At 39.1% G+C, this 18,848-nt stretch overlaps 2 protein-coding genes and 1 long non-coding RNA gene across 12 annotated transcripts in view; 2 read left to right on the plus strand and 1 right to left on the minus strand.

Moving 5' to 3' along the window:
- ANKRD44 (ankyrin repeat domain 44) overlaps positions 1–16,038 on the plus strand; it is a 147,846-nt gene extending 131,808 nt beyond the window's left edge. For 5 of the 7 annotated variants that reach the window (XM_054209508.1, XM_054209512.1, XM_054209506.1 and 2 more), the window contains 8 exons: positions 962–1,178; positions 1,888–1,975; positions 4,131–4,214; positions 5,496–5,641; positions 6,504–6,586; positions 7,707–7,789; positions 8,937–9,028; positions 11,205–16,038. In XM_054209508.1, coding sequence (XP_054065483.1) covers positions 962–1,178; positions 1,888–1,975; positions 4,131–4,214; positions 5,496–5,641; positions 6,504–6,586; positions 7,707–7,789; positions 8,937–9,028; positions 11,205–11,470 — 1,059 coding nt within the window. In that variant the 3' untranslated portion in view covers positions 11,471–16,038. The remainder of the gene's footprint in view (positions 1–961; positions 1,179–1,887; positions 1,976–4,130; positions 4,215–5,495; positions 5,642–6,503; positions 6,587–7,706; positions 7,790–8,936; positions 9,029–11,204) is intronic. The other 2 variants (XM_054209510.1, XM_054209511.1) reach the window with 1 other exon arrangement.
- On the minus strand, positions 69–17,343 carry LOC128912852 (uncharacterized). 2 transcript variants are annotated; one of them, XR_008467776.1, is made up of 5 exons: positions 17,181–17,343; positions 10,178–10,366; positions 4,103–5,732; positions 3,210–3,331; positions 69–768 (listed from the first exon to the last, which is right to left on the minus strand). It is a non-coding gene; the product is annotated as an uncharacterized LOC128912852 (long non-coding RNA). The 2 variants fall into 2 exon arrangements; XR_008467775.1 differs by having other exon boundaries at positions 69–994.
- PGAP1 (post-GPI attachment to proteins inositol deacylase 1) overlaps positions 16,878–18,848 on the plus strand; it is a 45,303-nt gene continuing 43,332 nt past the window's right edge. Inside the window, exon 1 of one of the 3 annotated variants that reach the window (XM_054209502.1) lies at positions 16,878–17,183. In XM_054209502.1, coding sequence (XP_054065477.1) covers positions 17,028–17,183 — 156 coding nt within the window. In that variant the 5' untranslated portion in view covers positions 16,878–17,027. The remainder of the gene's footprint in view (positions 17,184–18,848) is intronic. The other 2 variants (XM_054209504.1, XM_054209505.1) reach the window with 2 other exon arrangements.

Here is an 18,848-nt window from a genome sequence, read left to right on the forward strand (position 1 = left end):
ATACTGTAAATGATTTGAAACATGACCACGCATAGTCAATGAGATTAAAAAAGCAGGACAGATCAGATCTCAGTAATGCTCTGCTTTTGACTTTATTTTACATTCGCTTTAATTAATTAGCTAAAATACTGATTAGACCATTTTTTCTTGGCTTTAGATGTTTTACAATAGCAATCATTATTCTTGTAACTGAGCACCTTAAAAATTCGGAAAATAATTTCTTTAAAAGAACTGCCCAGCAGGTTTTTTCATTTTCCTGGGGGAGGACGGTGTAAATAATTAAGCCCGAAGTTTTTTGTAGAGGCAGTGAAACTCGAGGCAGGTCTTATCTTTTCTAGGAGTCAGCTTCTCACCCAATGTCAAGTTGATGCAAGAGATGGTATTTATACAGAACTCTATGATAACCAGAGTGAGCAGTTCAGCTTAGGACTCCGGCACCAGTCCCTAATAAAAGCTACAGCCATAAAAATTCTCTTCTGTATTGATAGCAATACATGAACATGCCCAAGATACCAAAGCTAACCTATGTATGGTACAGAGGTCGCTGATAGTAGCTGGCCAGCTGTTAAAGCAGCTTTTCATATTCCTGATGATATTCTTGATCCTTTTTTTCCTCAGTTCTTCTCTCACATTCATACGTGGTTTTGAGAAGCCAGACTCAGGTTTTCTGAACGTCTCCCCTTGTTCATCTGTTTCCTTAGTCTTAAACTCCTCCTTGCTTTTGTGCCGCACTTAGCGGAGTCTCTTCCACAGAGTAGGAATCAAAGCCTTTGAAAGACAGCACCAAATACATTTCAGTGTATCAGTTACCATAGGGACTCATGGGAGCAAAGGAGCTTCCATCTCTGCCTTCTGAATCACGTGCAGGCCGTTTCATGTTCACAGGCATCAATCATATTCCATATTTCCTGGGCAAGAATCTGTATGATGTCAACCTCTTTACTCATTTCTCTGTTATCAGATTATGACTGGGCACGAAGAGTGTGTTCAGATGCTGTTAGAGAAAGAAGTATCTATTTTATGTAAAGACGCCAGAGGCAGAACACCTCTGCACTTCGCGGCAGCTCGGGGTCACGCCACTTGGCTGAGTGAATTACTGCAGATAGCACTTTCAGAGGAAGACTGCAGTTTGAAAGATAATCAAGGTTATACACCGCTGCACTGGGCTTGTTACAATGGTAAGGTTCTCCCTGTGGACTTTTGCCAAGTTCAGATGTGGCCTCAGTTTTAGGGAAACACGATAACGAAGCAGCCTAACACTTTGAGAAGCTTGAAATGAAGAGGCAAATTATCTCCCCTCTGCAGTCAGCGTTGGCTGTGCTCACTCTTCAAGGCAGAAGCCAGGGAAATTCCAGCAATACCCAATACCTCCCACTGGCTTTGCAACTCATTTGCTCCCAGTCACAGGAGGCCAGGGTGAAATTCTGTTTTTTCTGATGTCAGTAATTAAATTGATTTCTGTGGGGCCGGGAATGCTGCTTTGAGGTGTCACTTTCCTATTTATTGATGCAAGAGACCGTGTGAATTGATGGATATTCTGAACTGAACTGGTTGTTCTAAACTGGATAATCTGAATTTGCCACTTAATATAAGGATAAAGCTTCCTAATACCATCATTTAAGACCATCTTTGGAGATGTGTAAGACAACATAACATCACATCAAAAAGAGACTTTTTTTTCCTTTACTTTTTTTTCAGTAAGTGCTAATATTAGCATGGATCTATCTTGCTACTGCCATAAAAAAAATCTGTTTATTACATAAGAGCTTATATACACATTGTGTTCAACTTCGACCTTAGTGTTAAATTCCAATCTGTATAAGCCTAATATGAATTAAGTGAATTACTTGCTTTGTGCAACACTGTGAAATGTCTGATCTCTTTTAGGTCATGAAAACTGCATAGAGGTACTATTGGAACAAAAGTTTTTCCGCACATTCTATGGTAATACCTTCTCTCCATTGCACTGTGCTGTGTAAGTAGAAATCTCCAGTAACAAATGTTTTAGGATATGTCTGGAAAAAGTAGCAGTATGAGAAGAAAGCTTTTTTTTTTTTTTAAGATTATTGGCATGAGCAAATAATTTTAAAGCTGATCATAAAATTGTGCTTATACGTCTGCTGAAAAAGTGGCAGAATAGAGTATTTTTGCATAAATTTCATACATGTAGGCTATTTGATGAAATTCTGACTTTTAATTAAATAGCTGCATTTCTGCTCCCTTTCTAGTTTCTTTTCCCTTGCTTACAACTACAGACCTATGCCTTTTCTTCACACAGGCTGGAACTTCATAGCTCTTCCTTTCTTAGGCCGTGACCTGGGCTATAGTGCCTTGGTCCCTGTAAGTATGAGCTTTTGAGGCTCCTTTGAAACCCAATGGCTGAAAGCTCAGAAAGTTCTCATATTTTGATCAGAACTTCCTATGTTCCAGCTTGTGTCCATTACCCCTTGTCCTGTTACTGGGAACCACTGAAAAGAGTCTGGCTCCATCCTCCTTAAACCTACCCTTTAGATGCTTGTAAACATTAATAAGGTCTCCCCTCAGCCTTCTCTTCTCCAGGCTAAAGAGTCCCAGCTCTCTCAGCTTTTCCTCAGAAGGGAGATGCTACAATCCCTCAGTCATCTTTGCTGACCTATGCTGGACTCTCTCCAGTAGTTCCCTGTCTCTCTTGAACTGGGGAGCCCAGAAAATCAAGATGATTTTTTTTTTTAGCAATAGGGACAACATGCCTAATGAAGGAAGGATTTGAAACAACAGTCTATGCTATGCTAGAATGGTGTTCTCTGCAGGCCATATTTTTTCCAAGACATCCTCAGCTGAGTGTTTTCCAGGCTGATTTTCTTCATGGTCTTTTTTGCTTCTCACATACTCTCTGTCTTGAAGGTTTGGTACTTGATCAGTTATAGAGGCAGACTCTGTACCCAAAGTTTTCATATTACTTATAAACAACAAAAAGGTGGTGGCTATTATGAGTTATTAATCTTCTTCCATGCACGTATTCTATACATGTTCCTTATCCAAATAAAGCAGTATGTTTTCATATGGAAAGGATTCTAATAGAGCAAAATTGTAACTTTTCATAACATAATTGCAAATGCTTTTTTTTTTTAAATGCAAGATTACTTTAGTTTGTAGGACTTAACATGCTTATTGAAACATGTAAGCTATCAGAAGAGCAAGGAATTAAGCACTGAAAAAAAATTACAAACCTTCTTAATTTCTGCCAACAGTTAGAATGACTGCCTTCTGTTCTGTATTCTATTACAAGAATGAATGTCTTCCAGAAGTAATGATAGGAGTTGTGTAGGCTTCCCTTCTGCAGTACGCATCACTGGAAAGTAGAAAAGTAATTTGTCATGTATCAAACTTTGAAATTACAAAACCCCCAATATACTAGAGAAATAAAAGCATATATAAAGCACTGTTTTTACTCTGCTTAAAATCTGAAATCTGAAGGCTTTGAAATTTTTTTTTCAATTTCTATATTCTTTTAAATGAGTATGTAATTCTGAAACTCATTAAAAAGCTGTGCAACTTAAAAATGCCTGCAAATTTAAAATGAAAACAGCTGCTAATCCAGCGTGGGTGTGTGTTAGCTATACGGTATGTCCAATACTGTTACTAAACACTGTTAATTTTCATAATGAAATGAGACAAATTAACAATAACCAGAAAGAGTATTTATTGAGTACATCCATCAAGGAAAAGTATTAAATGTGTGAGTTGGAAGAGACTTGGGCTTCAGTGCCTAAAACATTAGAATAAAGCTTTGTATCTATGACTGAGTGATTTCCAGATCCAGGTGTGTTTGACGTTTAGACTAAATGATTTTAAGGTATTAAGGTTTTAATCCTAGGTTTGCAGTGCACTTTCAGTTACATTTGTGCATAGTCAATTGCAGAATCAGCTTTACTTTAGAGACTGAAGTTCATAGTAGCACGTGCAGTTTGCTTAAATGGAGAGATGATGAATTATCAGAAATGTGACTGAAAGCATTATGGCAAAGGTATGTTAAGATAACTTAGGAATAACCAATAAGAAATATTAATGGGAAGTGAAGTAAATTAATATTGTAAAGTGGGAAAAGATGTAGACTTTTTACCTTTTTGAAAATGTCTTTTCTTTGGCAGAATCAACGATCATGAAAACTGTGCATCCCTGCTCATCGGAGCCATCGATGCCAGCATTGTCAATTGCAAAGATGACAAAGGAAGGTAATAGTTTCTTAAACAAATTGCATTTCATCTTCATGAATCCATCTAGTATTTTTCATAATTCTTTCTGAAACTCTGGAACTAATCCTTATCTGATACGGTTGAGCTAAGGCTTGTCATGCTGATTCTTTCAGACAGCAGTTTACACTGCAACAGAGTTAAATGGTGGCTCACTTGAAGCAAGTATTCAATTTCATAGTACATATAAAAAGAAATAGAAAAGAAATAGTATTTTGTTTGTTAAGAACAGCTATGACTATAGGCTGTTTTCCTGAACCAGGTTTTTGTGTTAAATATTTAAACATGTTTATCTTTGCTAAATGGAGTGATACTATGTACACATAGAAAAGTATTTCATTAAAAGCTTTAACGTTATGTTAGAATTCTCATTGCACACAATTCAAAAGATCTATGCAGCAAAATAATACTCATACAGCACGAGATATGCATTCAGCCAAATCCTTATTTTGTCATGTTGATAATCTCCTCACTCTGTGTGTGTGTGTATATATATATTTAATTAAAAGTAATGAAATTCTAAAAATTGAATATGCATTGTTTCTATTAATTAAAACAAATTCAAGACCTTCAGTAATGGTGATTATCTACTCCTATAAGGGTAAGACCACCTCACCCTTACTGATAAGCAAAACCTGAAGTAACACTATGAGCGGGGTTGCGTACCAACTATCTTTCATCTCTATTAGTCACACTTCAGACGCAAAATGCCACAGGGAGACAGCGAACGAATTCTAGTGTCTCAGTCCTGTGGAAACCGATAACCTTCAAAGCAGATAGAATTCTTTCTGCCTTTTATAGTAACACTGTTCTTGTAGCTTGTTGCTGCAATATTTTTGACTATAACTTAAAATACTTTAGTTTTTTTAAACAATAGATCTGTTCTTTTCTGATAGCTCTTCCCCTCTTAGGCTTGTTAAAAAAAATAAAATCAAATGAATGAGGGATTGTACTACTTTTCATATTACGCAGTGTGCTCCATTAAAATAAATATGCTGCTAATATGAGATTCTCTACAGTATCATATCTACCTTATACTTCCCTTTTTTTTTAAAGTTTATATTACGCCAGGACAGAGGCTGTAAATATTATTTAACTTATTTCAGGTGCTGCTACTATAGTGTTCCCCTAGTGATAACTCAAAGTTTCATAGAAAAAAAAAAAAAAAAAAAAAGTCTTGCACTTTCAGGTTGTTGGGCAGGTAAGTGAACAGGAATATTGTCATTCTTAGCAACAGCTGTGGTCGTGTCACTCTCCCCACAGAACGCCCCTTCACGCAGCAGCCTTCGCGGATCACGTGGAGTGCCTCCAGCTCCTCCTGAGTCACAGCGCACAAGTGAATGCTGCGGATCACGCAGGAAAAACACCTCTCATGATGGCAGCTCACAACGGTCATGTAGGTGCTGTAGGTAAGTACCTCCTTGCCTCTGTTTGTCTTGAAGGGTGAGTGCTACTGCAGTTATTGTCCCAAATAAGTTGCAATTTTTTTTCCTGTGAAAGCTAAGGAAGAAAAATAAATTGTGCAGACGTCTGTAAGAAGCTACTTTTACATCTGTAAAAAAGTTCTTTTTCTTCTCAGTCATTGTTTCTCAGTAGTCTTGGTGAACACTTGCAATAACAAACTGGAGTCTTATTTCCTACTAAGAGCGTGCTGTAAAGAGCACAAGGGGAGTAGTAATTCTATTCTCCTGTTTACGTACTTGATTTTATGGAGCAGTAAAACTGCACTTGTGAAAAAGATTGTGTAACCTTTTTTTGTCTGCACTACTACGGGAAGCCCTAATCTTAAAATGGCAGCTATCAGCAGCTGCTTTTCCAGGCTAGACTATAGACATACGGATTGGGGTCATACTGGCTTAACAGAATTCCCTTTTCTCTAGCTTCAACAGCACAAACTGCACCCTGAATTCTTTATATGCACTTAGTCCTCTCAAAGCCGAATCCACAGTTGTTCTCGGGAGATGATTCAGGCAAAGCTTGCTGATCTGCAAATAGGGAAGTTCATAAATAAATTAAGATGAATATATGTTTGATGGTTTGGGATACTGTGAAGGAGTCATTTGCTCTGCCTTTGCTTGCTGATTAACTGCACGAGATTAGTCTGTTCTCATTCATTATTTTCACTTCACGTTCATAAAATTTACATCACATAAAGGCTTAATTGACTAGCATCTATGCACATGCATATTAAAATAGAAATTTTTTTCCTCTGTTTTTACATGTTTGTCTGCCCATTGCGTTTGTTCGTTGATTTCTATTCTATACTCTCAGACTTTTTGGTGAACATTGCTAAGGCTGACCTGACATTGAAGGATAAGGAGTTGAATACATCTTTGCACTTGGCTAGCAGTAAAGTAAGTTGAAGACCTCTGTACGCTTCTATTCTCTTTGCAGTCTGTATGTATGCTCCTAAAAATATTTCTGCAATGGAAACGTGATGGTCGAACTTATGGTGAAGAAGGGAGATTGTTTCAAGCTTTTTCTCAAGTTTGTTTCAAGGTTTAGTAAATTAAGAAATATGGATGCCTCTTGGGACAGCTGAAACATAAGGAAGGGAAACTAAGAGAAATACTGGAAAATCCTTTGAGATTTTACCAAATAATCTCACTGTAAAATAGCTTAACATAGGTTCAGTGGCAAAAGTGGCAAAGAAAAAAATAAAGTATTTATTCTTTTTTCTTACTCTCCAATTTCTGTGGAAGGAACACAAAATTTTTCCGTATGCTCTGTAGCAGTAAAACTAGAGGCATTGATTAGATTGGTGGTGGTGTCTTTTCCCACCCTTTCTTCCTCTTAATTCCAATTGCTACTGCTGTTTTTGCAAGAAAAAATGCCCATGGGATTCCATCTCCTGGGCCTTTTCTTTTGCTCCTATCCACAGACTGGATTCCAGTGTGATAGTATTACTCCGGTTTCTGCAGACACAAGAGCTGCACTGAATTCTCAAGGTCCTTCAGGCAGCTGTTCACCTGCCAGGGCTGTAGGCTCAACAGAAATAAGGCCTGGATCTGTATTATTTCAAAAGTTTCATTATTAGAGCTCTCGAACTGAAGGGATTTTGTAGTAGCTTATTAATAATACAGAAAGGCATTTAAAAACCCAGAAAGTATAGTATTAGTTTTTGAGATTAAACCACCTCTTCCTATGTTACTATGTAGTTCTAATAAAGAATCCATTGAATGCGCTTTCAAGAGAAATAGCGGTCTTCTCTGAAAGCTGGGGAGGTGAATTCATATATAATAAATGGAGGGCTGAAAGACAGGTGAGCATCTAAATTTCTAAATGTGCTGAAGCATCCTACCAGTAGCAGTTTGTAAATGGTATTTTAAGGCTCCCACAGTTCACTTACTGCACATCCTTATGCTTGAGAGGCATGTTTTCTATTTCAAACTGAGTTCTATGTGTAACATTTCTTTTGCCTCAACTACAAACACCTCAGCAAATTAACACTATTTGTTATTTTCCCAACTACAGGGTCATGAAAAATGTGCCTTGTTAATACTTGACAAGATACAAGAACAGAGCCTTATTAATGCAAAAAATAATGCATTGCAGACGTAAGTATAGCCTGATCCTTTCAAGTTCAGTTGGCTTACCGGAAGATCCCAATTTAGCATTTCAAATTCATGTCTCAGATTTTTTCATAGAACAGAAAAGTTAATTTCTGATTTTTATGAGTGCTTGCCCTTGAACAGACCAGATTTGTATTGCATTTTCATTTCTAATTTTTATTCCTTTGATGCCAATTCTATACATGGTCTGGTGGAAAAATTACATGAGGTCATTTATTTGAAGACTATATCAAAATGTCTATTAATCATGTGAACGTATAAGCATACATCTGGCATTTCCTAGCTTTTTGAGTTTCATCTTAAATCTAAATAATTTATTTAGACTTAAGGTGATAGATTTAATTTTCAGAGGGTTTTATAGGTCATATTTTATGTGCAACTCCCATCCATACCATATATTATCAGCAGAATATTCTTATATTCTTAGTCCATCGATATTCTTAGTCCAGCTGCAACTGTTTGACTGGGATGGGAGAATCCCACAAGAAAAGATTCAACTACAAGTTCAGGTGGCACATCATCTAGTACTTGCAGAAGAATTCATTCCATCTTAGCCCTTTTTTCCCCCCTTCCAATAAGAAATTGTTTTTCCCGTCCCACTAGCTGTCCCCAAATGGGAGCGTGGGGTGTTTGCCCAGGAAGGGAGCAAACCAGTGGTTATTTTTAATTTCCAGATGCTCTGTGGTAATAGAGATTAGTAATCAAGTATTCAAGGATAAAAAGTCAATACAATAATTTTGAACGGTCTGTGGTAGCCAGATTGAAGGATGGAACAAAGGCGTTTCTTCAGTCTCAGATTAATTTTCCTTTTAAATGTCAATTGTGTGCTGCAAATGGAGCATTTGTGGAAAAATGAGAGCTTTTTAAAGAAAGCCTTTAGACTGGAAAGCATTAGGCAATCTTTGTGTATGTAAAGGTAATTATATTTATCTTGCACATGTGTTTTATAGATGTGGAATATGAGGATTATTTTAAAGGCTGTAATATAACTTAATGTCTACAGTATAATTTTAATGATCCAATAAAGGAACACGTTCTCTTTCTGATGCTGGGTATGCTTTAAGAATTACTTAACTCTTTTTAGAAAGTCTATTTTAAACTGAACTTGAATTTAGTTGTTATGTTTTTGTAGACCTCTCCACATTGCTGCACGGAACGGCTTAAAGATGGTGGTTGAAGAGTTGCTAGCCAAAGGGGCGTGTGTCCTAGCAGTAGATGAAAATGGTAAGTAAATAATACACTTTGACAATCTTCAGTAGGACCCAACAGGTAATTTTACAACAGACTGAAGCAATAGACTTAAAAGCTGATGATAGACATCATTGATGCTTTTATCCCTCCAAGAACAGACAGTGAGCTGTGTGAGTACCTATTAAAAAAAAAAGATACTATTTATTTTTCTTTAATATAAAAATGTATTCTGAACATCACAGCGGTCCCTTTTACTGTTCACTTTGCATGTACTGTCAACAGCTAGTCTTTTTTAATGCTTGAGTGCAGTGGTAACTTGAATTTCCTAAACATGCAAGTGGCACCGGATAATTCTGACACCTTGCAGAAGAATTAAGGATTATGCATTCAATCAGCGCATGTTTTAATGGGTAGGAAGAAAACCATCACCATATGTTTGATTGTGTTCTAGTTCATTCTGAGATCAAAGCTTGTGCTTACCAATTGTCTGACCCAATCCAAGATGCAAGTAAATTACTGTTGCCTCATAAAATACATGATTAGTTAATAAATATGATAATTTTGTTTCAGATCTCAATGAAGTCCTTCCCTAAACATTATAAAGCCCATAGAGGGATGTGCTTCTATAATTAATATTTTCCAAAATGTCTTCCTGAAATAAGCTGGTCTTTGTTACAATACTGACTTCATGGCATTAATGTAACAATTCAGTATCTCCATCTTCCCATATCTGTAAAGTAACAATAATAACACTCACCCATCATTGCAAGTCATTTGAGATCTATGGATGAAAAGAACTCAGTGGTGAGTATTTACTATTAACCAAACGCAAGCTAGATATACACGCATGAATGAGTTCCACTGAAGTCATCTGGCCCTAACCTCGTTTTAAAGATAGGGGAGAGAAAAATGAACCAGACTAGCTTCGAACCACAGTTTTCATCATTAAAATTGTACATACAGATCCAGCTAATTTGCATGTATGTAACGAGTAAAAATCAAGTTTAAATTTGGTACACATCTAACTTTTCTAGGAACAACTGCGTACGCAGTTGAAAAGAGAGAAATTAAGTACCATCTTAGTGTAAGTACAACTCAGTGGAAGGGGAAATTCCCTTCAGGGCATGCATTCACTGCAGTCAGTGCTTAAATGTGGGTAGTTTGCTACAAAGCTGTACTCACATTTTTCCACCAAACTCCTCTACATTGCAGGTGTTCTCAGCTTACTTGAGGCAGCAGGAGATCAGTAGTGGTCATTGCCTCAGATCACTATTGCTGCAGTGCTTAAGATTTAGCCGTCTTCAAAACCATTTGTTTGCTCTTAGTATAAAGGAGGATTTGTTCGAAGGTGCTGGAATAGCACACAGCAGCCTGCAAAATGTAAAGAGAGCGAGTGTAATCAGCATACTGGTTTCCAAGATTTGTACATGGGAAGAGCTGCTTTAGGGGCAGCGCTTGGACAGGAGCCACGTTAAGCTCCAGTGAAGACAAAATTTTAATATCTCCCCAGTTCTTCATTTTACTGACATCTGTATAATATTAACTTTGTATTTAAAGCATATGCCATGCTTTCTGAATACAGTTGTTATTCTTCTAACATAATATAAATTTGGGTAACCAAACATCCACATAGTTGTACCTGCTATACGTGTACCATGTGCGCTGGTCTAATTCTTTTCTCTCATAGTTTAATTCCTAAATTAAATGCTTCCTGAGTTGAGGAGATAGATACTCAACTGATCAGTCTTTAAAATTGTTTGCTTATTACTTCAAAACGGTTTTAAACTAGTATCTTTTATGTTCTAACGAAAGTCATTGTTCTCAGAATGAGACTTGTTCATAGGCACAGAAACCGAAGCCGGTTTCTGTCGCTGTTGCTGTACTCCCCGTGTTCTGTATTCATCATACTGTCTGTGCTCTAGAACTGTGTTTAGCAAGTGCTTGTATTCGTATCGTGAAGTCTGTTTGCTGCCTGATTTTAAAAAAAAACAGTGCTTGTTGTGGTCAGTGATTTAAATGCTCCATAAAGTGTGTATTTCCCCAGCATGTCTAATTTAAAATAAGTAACATACCCCTGTTGCCTGGCATGATGGTAACGGAACATACATCTCCTGCTTACGATGTCACCTAGAGATGTATATGAGGAATGCTCAGTGCTGTTCTCAGTGCCCTTAGTACTAACCATTGCCTTGTCTGCATTTGTGCCCAGGTCATACGCCAGCCCTGGCTTGCGCTCCTAACAAAGACGTGGCTGACTGCCTGGCACTCATTTTGGCTACCATGATGCCTTTTTCTCCTTCCAGTTCAATGACGGCTTTCAACTTCGTTTGTTTTAAAAAAGACAATTTGGGCAGGACACATCTCTGCGATGGCTCCAGTATGGGTAGCATTAACTCTTACAATAAGCCCTTGAGTAATAACATAGGAACAGAGGATGGGTACAATGAAAACGATTCAGATTCTGAAACATTTTGACTTTTTGGTATTGAAAAACTTTTTTTTTTCATGATTATTTCATTTCAGCTTTATTTTTGTATTTTTATTGTCTTTTTAAACAGCCTAAATCCCACAGCTATATTCTTAACTATTATTCTTGACAAGCAGGTATTGAAAGATTTCTAGTGTTGATGAGAATCAAGCCTTTAAATAACAAAGTTAGAGGGATTTACTGGAACATATTCCCATTAATGTTCTGCGGCTTTTCAGCTTCCTGATGTTTTCTTTAGGCCCGAAGTCTCTACCTCTTATTTTAAGTAGAACAGAGAAAATGCCTTTTTTCTTTTTGACAGCACAAATAAACAGGAAACTGTTTGTAAAAAGTTCTTACATGTTTTAGCTGTACCTTTAGTACACAAACATATTTCCAGCGTAGCTTCCATAGATTCGAGCATCACCCCTTTCCTACGTTTGTCTGTTTCCTGCTTCCAGGGGCTCTGTTAATTAGATATTTTGTTTTTACACAAACCAAAGGTAAAGTTGTAAATCTTAAAACTGCCTGTACTACTTTTCTACAGGAAATGAAACCTTTTACATTCTGCGTGTATTAAGCACTTAAATGTATAGAAGGCACTTTTTACAGTTCTTAGTTGCAGCACACAATTAGAAAAATATAGTTATGAACTCTTTAGGCCAAATTCTACTTGTCTCACCATATTTTTCCCACGGACACTAGTGGAACCACGCGTGTAAAATGAAAATCACTTGGCCCTTACTTTTTTTTCAATTCAGCACAAACGTACGGTTTATTTGCACTACAGAATTAGGGTCACTAGATATTTCTGTCACCTGAGCCATTAACCAAGAATCTAATACCAGAAAAAAAAGGGGGGGGGGGGGAAATCAGGTGTAGACAAAGGTATATGTAAAAGTTTATAATGACTTGCCAACTTAAATGGATTTTTTTTTCCTTTTCTATGCTTAAATAACTTATTTTTACTGTAAACAGTATAGAATTTTAAAATACTTTTGCCAGTGTTCGGATTAACAGAGCAAAGGTAAAGCAATGAAAGCATAACACCAAAAGTTGAAATACCAAACACCAGAAAACATAGCAGTGTACCGTGCAGGGGATTGGAGATACATGCTAAAAAAGCCTATTGTCACCAGCTTTTAAAGCAAGGTCAACTTTGTGAATATGTTTACTCCTTCTGCCAAAGTTTCTAGGTCAAATGGACCACGACCCTCGTCTGCAACAGATGTACAAAAGGAAGAATGAGACATTGTAAACAAAAACAAAAAAAAAACCAAAACAAAAAGCTATCATGAACTAACCAGCTGTACCAAGAGGACCAAAATGCTTCAGTAATTAAATGGAAGACTTTGCTACTTTTATTTTTTTCTTCAAATGTGAGTGACATAATGAAGTAGTTTTTCTAAACCATAAAAATATAAACTTTTGAGGTAATGACTTGTCTTGAGTGAATTTTACATTTTATGACACAGGTTTCAAGTTGACATTTGTAACTGATGATGTGTTGACCACAGTTGGGTTTTTTTCCAGACTAAAGAATATGTTCATATACTTTTAATGTAAATGTGTTTATATTTATTTGAAATGAAACAAATGCCCAGGAAAAATAACTATGGCTTGTTCTCCTCGTTAGCATTTGTGCATACTATTTGGCGTGATGCAAAATGAAATGTGAATCTAGGCAAGACCGATGGCCTGAGTAGAAAAAGGAAGGGCGGATGCACTTTGGGAGAGCGCCCATCTTGTATGGAATGCAAAGATTAAGTCCACAGGCTATAATGGTAAAAAGCAGAAAGCAAACCACCTTCCCTCATTTAAAAGCATGAGACTGGGATCAACCCCTTGCTAGACAAGTGAGAGAACATTGTACAGCTACAGTAAAGAGGGGAAAAAGTAGCGTAGCGTGGAGTCAAGGTGTTAAAAGTTCCCGTGAGTCACACTCAGGCTGTCTGCAGGCCTCTATCTGTGCTGGGAGGACGAGACGCGCTTCCTCAGTGCACGCTTTCGGCAGGGTAAACGGAAAGTAAGGATTTTCATTTTAGTTGCAGTTTTTAGCCATGTTCTGCTGAATTGTCTAAAAATCTGTTGGCAGATTCCAGTTCTTTAATTAAGAAAAATATTTATATATTTAGTTTGCCTTGCTAAAATTAAATATTGTCTCCTTGAACATTTGGTAAAATTAAATATTGTTTCCTTGAACATTAACAAATTTCCAAAGTTTACAACAAAAAAATCACAGAGGATAGTGTCTCTAAAGGCAAACATTTCCCTCAACTCTTTATTTCCTGCAGTAGAGTGACAGAGCACCTGAAACCCTGTTTTTTCTCCTCAGAAATAGCACAGAATAACATTTTTATGATTGATATTTCTCATTTTTGCTTTTAAAAGTTGCAGAATAGCAATAACCACCTTACTCTAAGCACTGAAAATAAGAGGAGAGATCAGTTGTTGAAGTTTTCAGTGGTGTCTGTTCAGAAATGAATAGAAATCCCAAATTTTGCTTTTTTTTATGTGGAATGATGGTATTGAAAACAAACAAATGGGAAATGGCTGCGACCTGTCTAACAGCAGGATAAGCCTTTTAAACTTATTTTCACTGGAGATGTAGGTAAGCTTCTTGGCAGGATTAGTTATAAGTCTCACCCCAAAATACGGAAAGTTACACTATCCTACATGAAGTTGCTTCATTAGGAGAAAACCAGTCCTCTTTACAAAGAGGAGGATGTATTAATTTAAGCAGCCATTAAAAAAAGTCAGTATTTTTACTTGCTACCATACAGAGTTACTGAAAATACTTCTGTATATTTGCAATACCTCGTAACTCTTGTAATTGCGTAGTGCAACAACTGCTGCCTCTTAATGATAGATACAATGTTGTAGAAGCATAGGTCATTACTGAATTACTTTTGATCCTTCTAAAGTAAAAGAAGGGGAAGAACCAATTCTAAACTTTACTGATTGAACTTTTCTGTAAACTAACAATGATGTAAATATGCAATATTTCAAAAAATCATAGAAACGTAGGATTTGTCAGCATCTTAAGGACATTGCGAAAGTTGTGTTTGAGTATGGTGTATTTAGGAGGAAGATTGTTCCGAGCAAGACACTTGGAAGTACTCAGTATTGGCCTATCCCACATCTCACGTCAGTTACCAGAATCCCTTTTTTTGTATGCTGGCACATTAATCTGTAATATAATTTATCACATGTAGAAATAAATTTGTAATTTAGAGCAGGTATTTAAGCATGGGAATAATTTTACTCTTGTAAATAATCACCTTGCCTTTCTGTGGACTTTTTACAAGAGTCGAGTGAATCATATATAACTGTTGCACTTAACCCTGGATCCTGCAATTTACAGTACGTGGACGACCTCTGTGTCTGCACCAAGCCAAGGTTATTTGGGGAGGAGCAGCCATCTGCCCGGCTGTATTGGCAGGATCGTTTCCTCCTGTATTTTAACCACAGCTGCAGGTGGAATCCATAGCAGGATGGGGTCCCAAGTCTCTCTCATAAATACTGAGTTACAACCTCCGGACTGCCTGAAATTGCTGTGAAATAGCTCAGGGGATTTCTGTTCATCGCTACTAAAAGGGCACCATAATGTGTTTGGTACTTTTATGCAGTAAACGACTGCCAGATCGTTGAATTAGAACAAACACATGAAATGAATTGTTTATCCATTGTACTGTTGAGAAACTTGGTTATGTATCTTGAGGATGATTTTAAAAAAATTTGTGATTTTTATTCTTAGTCATGTAAGAAATATTAGAGTGCCTTTTTATATTTGTGTATTATGGAAGTGTTTTGTGAAACTCGGGTTTTTTTTGGTTTGTTTTTTTTTTCATTTGAGTGTTATAAAAGCAATATATTACCAGTAAATTTTCATTTCAGACCTTCTTTGAATGTATAAAGTGTTTCTTCTTTTCATATGTTCTACCTGCATTGAAATGAAAATTAATATGCTAAATTTCTATAGGAATAATGTATAATTTTCGCAGTGCTGAAAATGCTTTCTTATTACACAAAAAGTAAACCTTAGGTCAGTGTTATAGGAAAGGGCGTTTTAAACTAGTGACAATCTTGAGTGTGTGTATAAAATGTAATTTTATGCGTTTCTTATGCAGTGATCTACATATTAAAGCCAATATCTTATGTTTTGTAGGTTTTGTCTTATATTTTATGCTTTAGCATGTGCAATATATCTTTACAAACCATGGTGATACGAATCTGGTGCCAGTGTTATATTTTGCATAACATTTGTAATAAACAATATAAACTATTGTTTGATGGTTTCAGTGGGGTTTTGTCGGTATTGTTTGCTTTTGTAAATTGAAGTTTAAGGACTTGGGTAAATGTCACATGCGAAATGAGGAAAAATATTTACTTCAGTGAATGACCTGGAATTCAACCTGAATCTTCTCAAGCACAGTTTAGTGACTTTTTCAACTACTGAATGCTGTATTAATGTAATGAAGAACCTTAACTGTAAAGTACTATTGAAATGCATTCAGACGGTTATTTTTACAAATAAAAATGGTACAAATACTGTTGAAAAACTGAGTAAATTTTCTTTTAAAGGGGGTGGAAAGGTTTATTTATTTAGCAGCAAAAATGAAAATGCAACTATGTATGTATTTCTACCTTGTACTTCCCTACGTAACTACCCTTCGTCTTAATAAGTTGATGAAAAAAAGAACTTCTTTTTTTGGTCAGTTAGTAAAATATTTAATGTTAGTTTTCACTGAGGCACACCAGCAATCGTGGGTTTGTCACGCCTCAGGGCGTGGGCTGTCCCACGGAGACTAAAATCCAGTGATGAACACATAATAAAAGATAGTAAGTTGTTAGAAGTGCTTAATTAAATAAAACACCCCCACCCACGTTGTGACTAAGCTCCTAACAGGCCAGGAACCTTAAAAGCACCCGAGCAGTGGGGATCGCGCGTTTATTTTCGGCGAGGTCCGTCCCCCGGCGGTACGCCCGCCTGGGCTGCGGGGCTCCACCGGCGGCCCGGGCCCTTGCCAGCGGGGGGGATAAACCTGCGCCCCTCGACACCCGGGAGGGCGTCCTGGAGTCCGTGGACGCCGACAAGGCGCCGTCCGAGGCCCGCCTGCCTGCAGAGACGGGCGGCGAGGGGAAGGAGTCTCCTCATGGGCCTCAGCCCGGGGCGGCGCCCCTTCAGCAGCAGCCCCGCGGGCAGGAGGCGACTAAGCAAGCGCACCTCAGCAGTAGCGCCATGACTTGACCTCCCTATCATGGCGGACACGCCTTGTCCCCGCAAGCTACTGGCTGGAGGAAACCCGTAGGTAGGTTCCCGACCTCCCCGTAATGGCTCCCACCCCCGCGACATGGCGGACGGGCCCCCCCAGCCTGGCGGAGCGGCGGCCGGCCAAGCGCTGGACCTTCCCAACATGGCGGCCGCCCTCACGCTCCCGGCGGCGGCCGGGTTGTGGCGCCCGCCCGTCCGCCCCGCCTCCCGGGCGGTGGCGGCTCCCCGCCCCGCCTCGCCGTGCCTGTGTGCGCGGAGAGCCTGCGGGGGGACGTGGGCTGCGGGGCGCGATGGGGCGGGCGGGCCGCCGGCTGCCCGCCGTGGCGGCGGCGCTCTTCTACGGGGTGCTGGCGGCGCTGGTGCTGTTAGGGGTGCGGGACGTGCTGTTCCTCTACGAGGAGAACCGGTGCAGCATGACCTACATGTACGAGTACCCCGAGTACCTGGTGAGTGCGGCGGCGGGAGGCGCTGAGGGAGCGGTGTAACAGGTGGGAGCTCGCCGGGCGGGGTGCGGCGGCCGTCGGGGCGGCGCCGTCCGCATGGCCGCGGCCGGGCGCTGCTTGCCTGAGGCGCGGCTCTCCTGTGGCTCGTCTCCTGTGGCTCCCCTCCTCTGCTGCAGGGAGAGCAAAAGAGCCCCAGCCGAGGGAGGGCCACCGCGCAGGCTCCTGACGGCTCCCGTAACTTTCGGGTTAGCGAACTTGCCGCTTCCTGAGGCGGCCTCCTCCGAACCGGCAAGCGACGAGCGGGGCAAAAATCGCTCTGGCTTCTTTGAGGGGTCGCTGTGTGGCGAAACGCGCTGCTCTGGGCTGCCTCCTGTGGGGCTGCACCTTGGATGGCTACAGACGGGAAGAGCTGCCTGCCTGAAAAGTAACGAGGTGCTTCGTACTGACACCTGTACAACAGCAAATGACTGGAAAAGCTTCCAGTTTTCTAACCTGTGAATGCCTGTAGTTACCTGTAGTCCTGGTAAGACCGGTCACGCAAGCTTTTGCAAAGAGGCTGGGACAGGTCCTCTGACAGCACTCACAGCGCCGTCAGTGCCCAGGAGGTTAAGTCTTGTACTTCTCGGTCCGTTATGTGACTCTGTAGAGTGTGAAGCAATTAATGTGTCAAAAAAGTGAATAACTGAAATTCAAATCTCTGTTTCTTAAGCTAGTGAACAGCAGTGACAAGTCTTTCCAGTGAGCACTTTGTAGGGTCCCACAATATACAGGGGGAACTTGTAAACCTGCCTGAAGTCCCTCTCGCTTTGCTAATGAAGCCTTTTAGAAACCTCTTTGATGACCTCTTTGAAAATCTTGGATCGGTTTGAGCGAGAGGACTGCTGATGGAACCGTTTTCCAGATACGGTATTGTGGTTTAATAGTGTGAGGATGTAAATATGTGAGTATATGTAGGTTCACTGCTACTACTGCATGCAGTTGCTACAAAACAATTTATCTTTTTAATAGTAGATCTTACTACAGGATTTTCTGTAATATTTAAAGCATCCCAAAGCATAACTTGTTGGCTCCTAAACATTTATTTAGCATTTTCTAGGATATAATTTATGCTGGAAAAAAAAATGAAGTATTCTAAATAATATTCTGTTCTGAATAGGTTGCAAGCTCGCTTGCATAGTAAAGATCTTAAAGCAAAACCTTAGTACCTAAATTGGTAATGAAGCAGCTGGAATCCATTAATTTTTGGATCTATTAACCTTCGTTTGCTAACCTTGACATAGTTGTGTTTGTTAGCCTACAAGAGAGAACCCTGGTATAGCTACAAGGGTTTGTCAGTGCTGTAGGACAAAATTTTTTAAGCAGTTATAAATACTTCAAAAACTAAATGGGAAGTTTTCAGATCTCTTAGCAGCACAAACCTACTTCAGCTTCAATCTGAAGCCAGCCAACGGAAAGTTACTAGTAAAAATCTGTGTGATGTTATTGGCAGTTGCATGAAATTCTCATCTGCCACCACACATCTTTTGTATTTACTCCTTATGTCAGGGCTTAAATTCTAAGCCTCTTTAGGCAAGTGTTGTGCTGGTAAGAGATGCGCGGCTTAAGGGTAAGCAGTAGTTCCATGCAGGAGATGCAGGTCACAGCTGGCTGTATTCTTGCCTCTCAGAA

The sequence above is a fragment of the Rissa tridactyla genome, chromosome 7 (genome assembly GCF_028500815.1).
Source record: "Rissa tridactyla isolate bRisTri1 chromosome 7, bRisTri1.patW.cur.20221130, whole genome shotgun sequence".
NCBI lineage: Eukaryota > Metazoa > Chordata > Aves > Charadriiformes > Laridae > Rissa > Rissa tridactyla.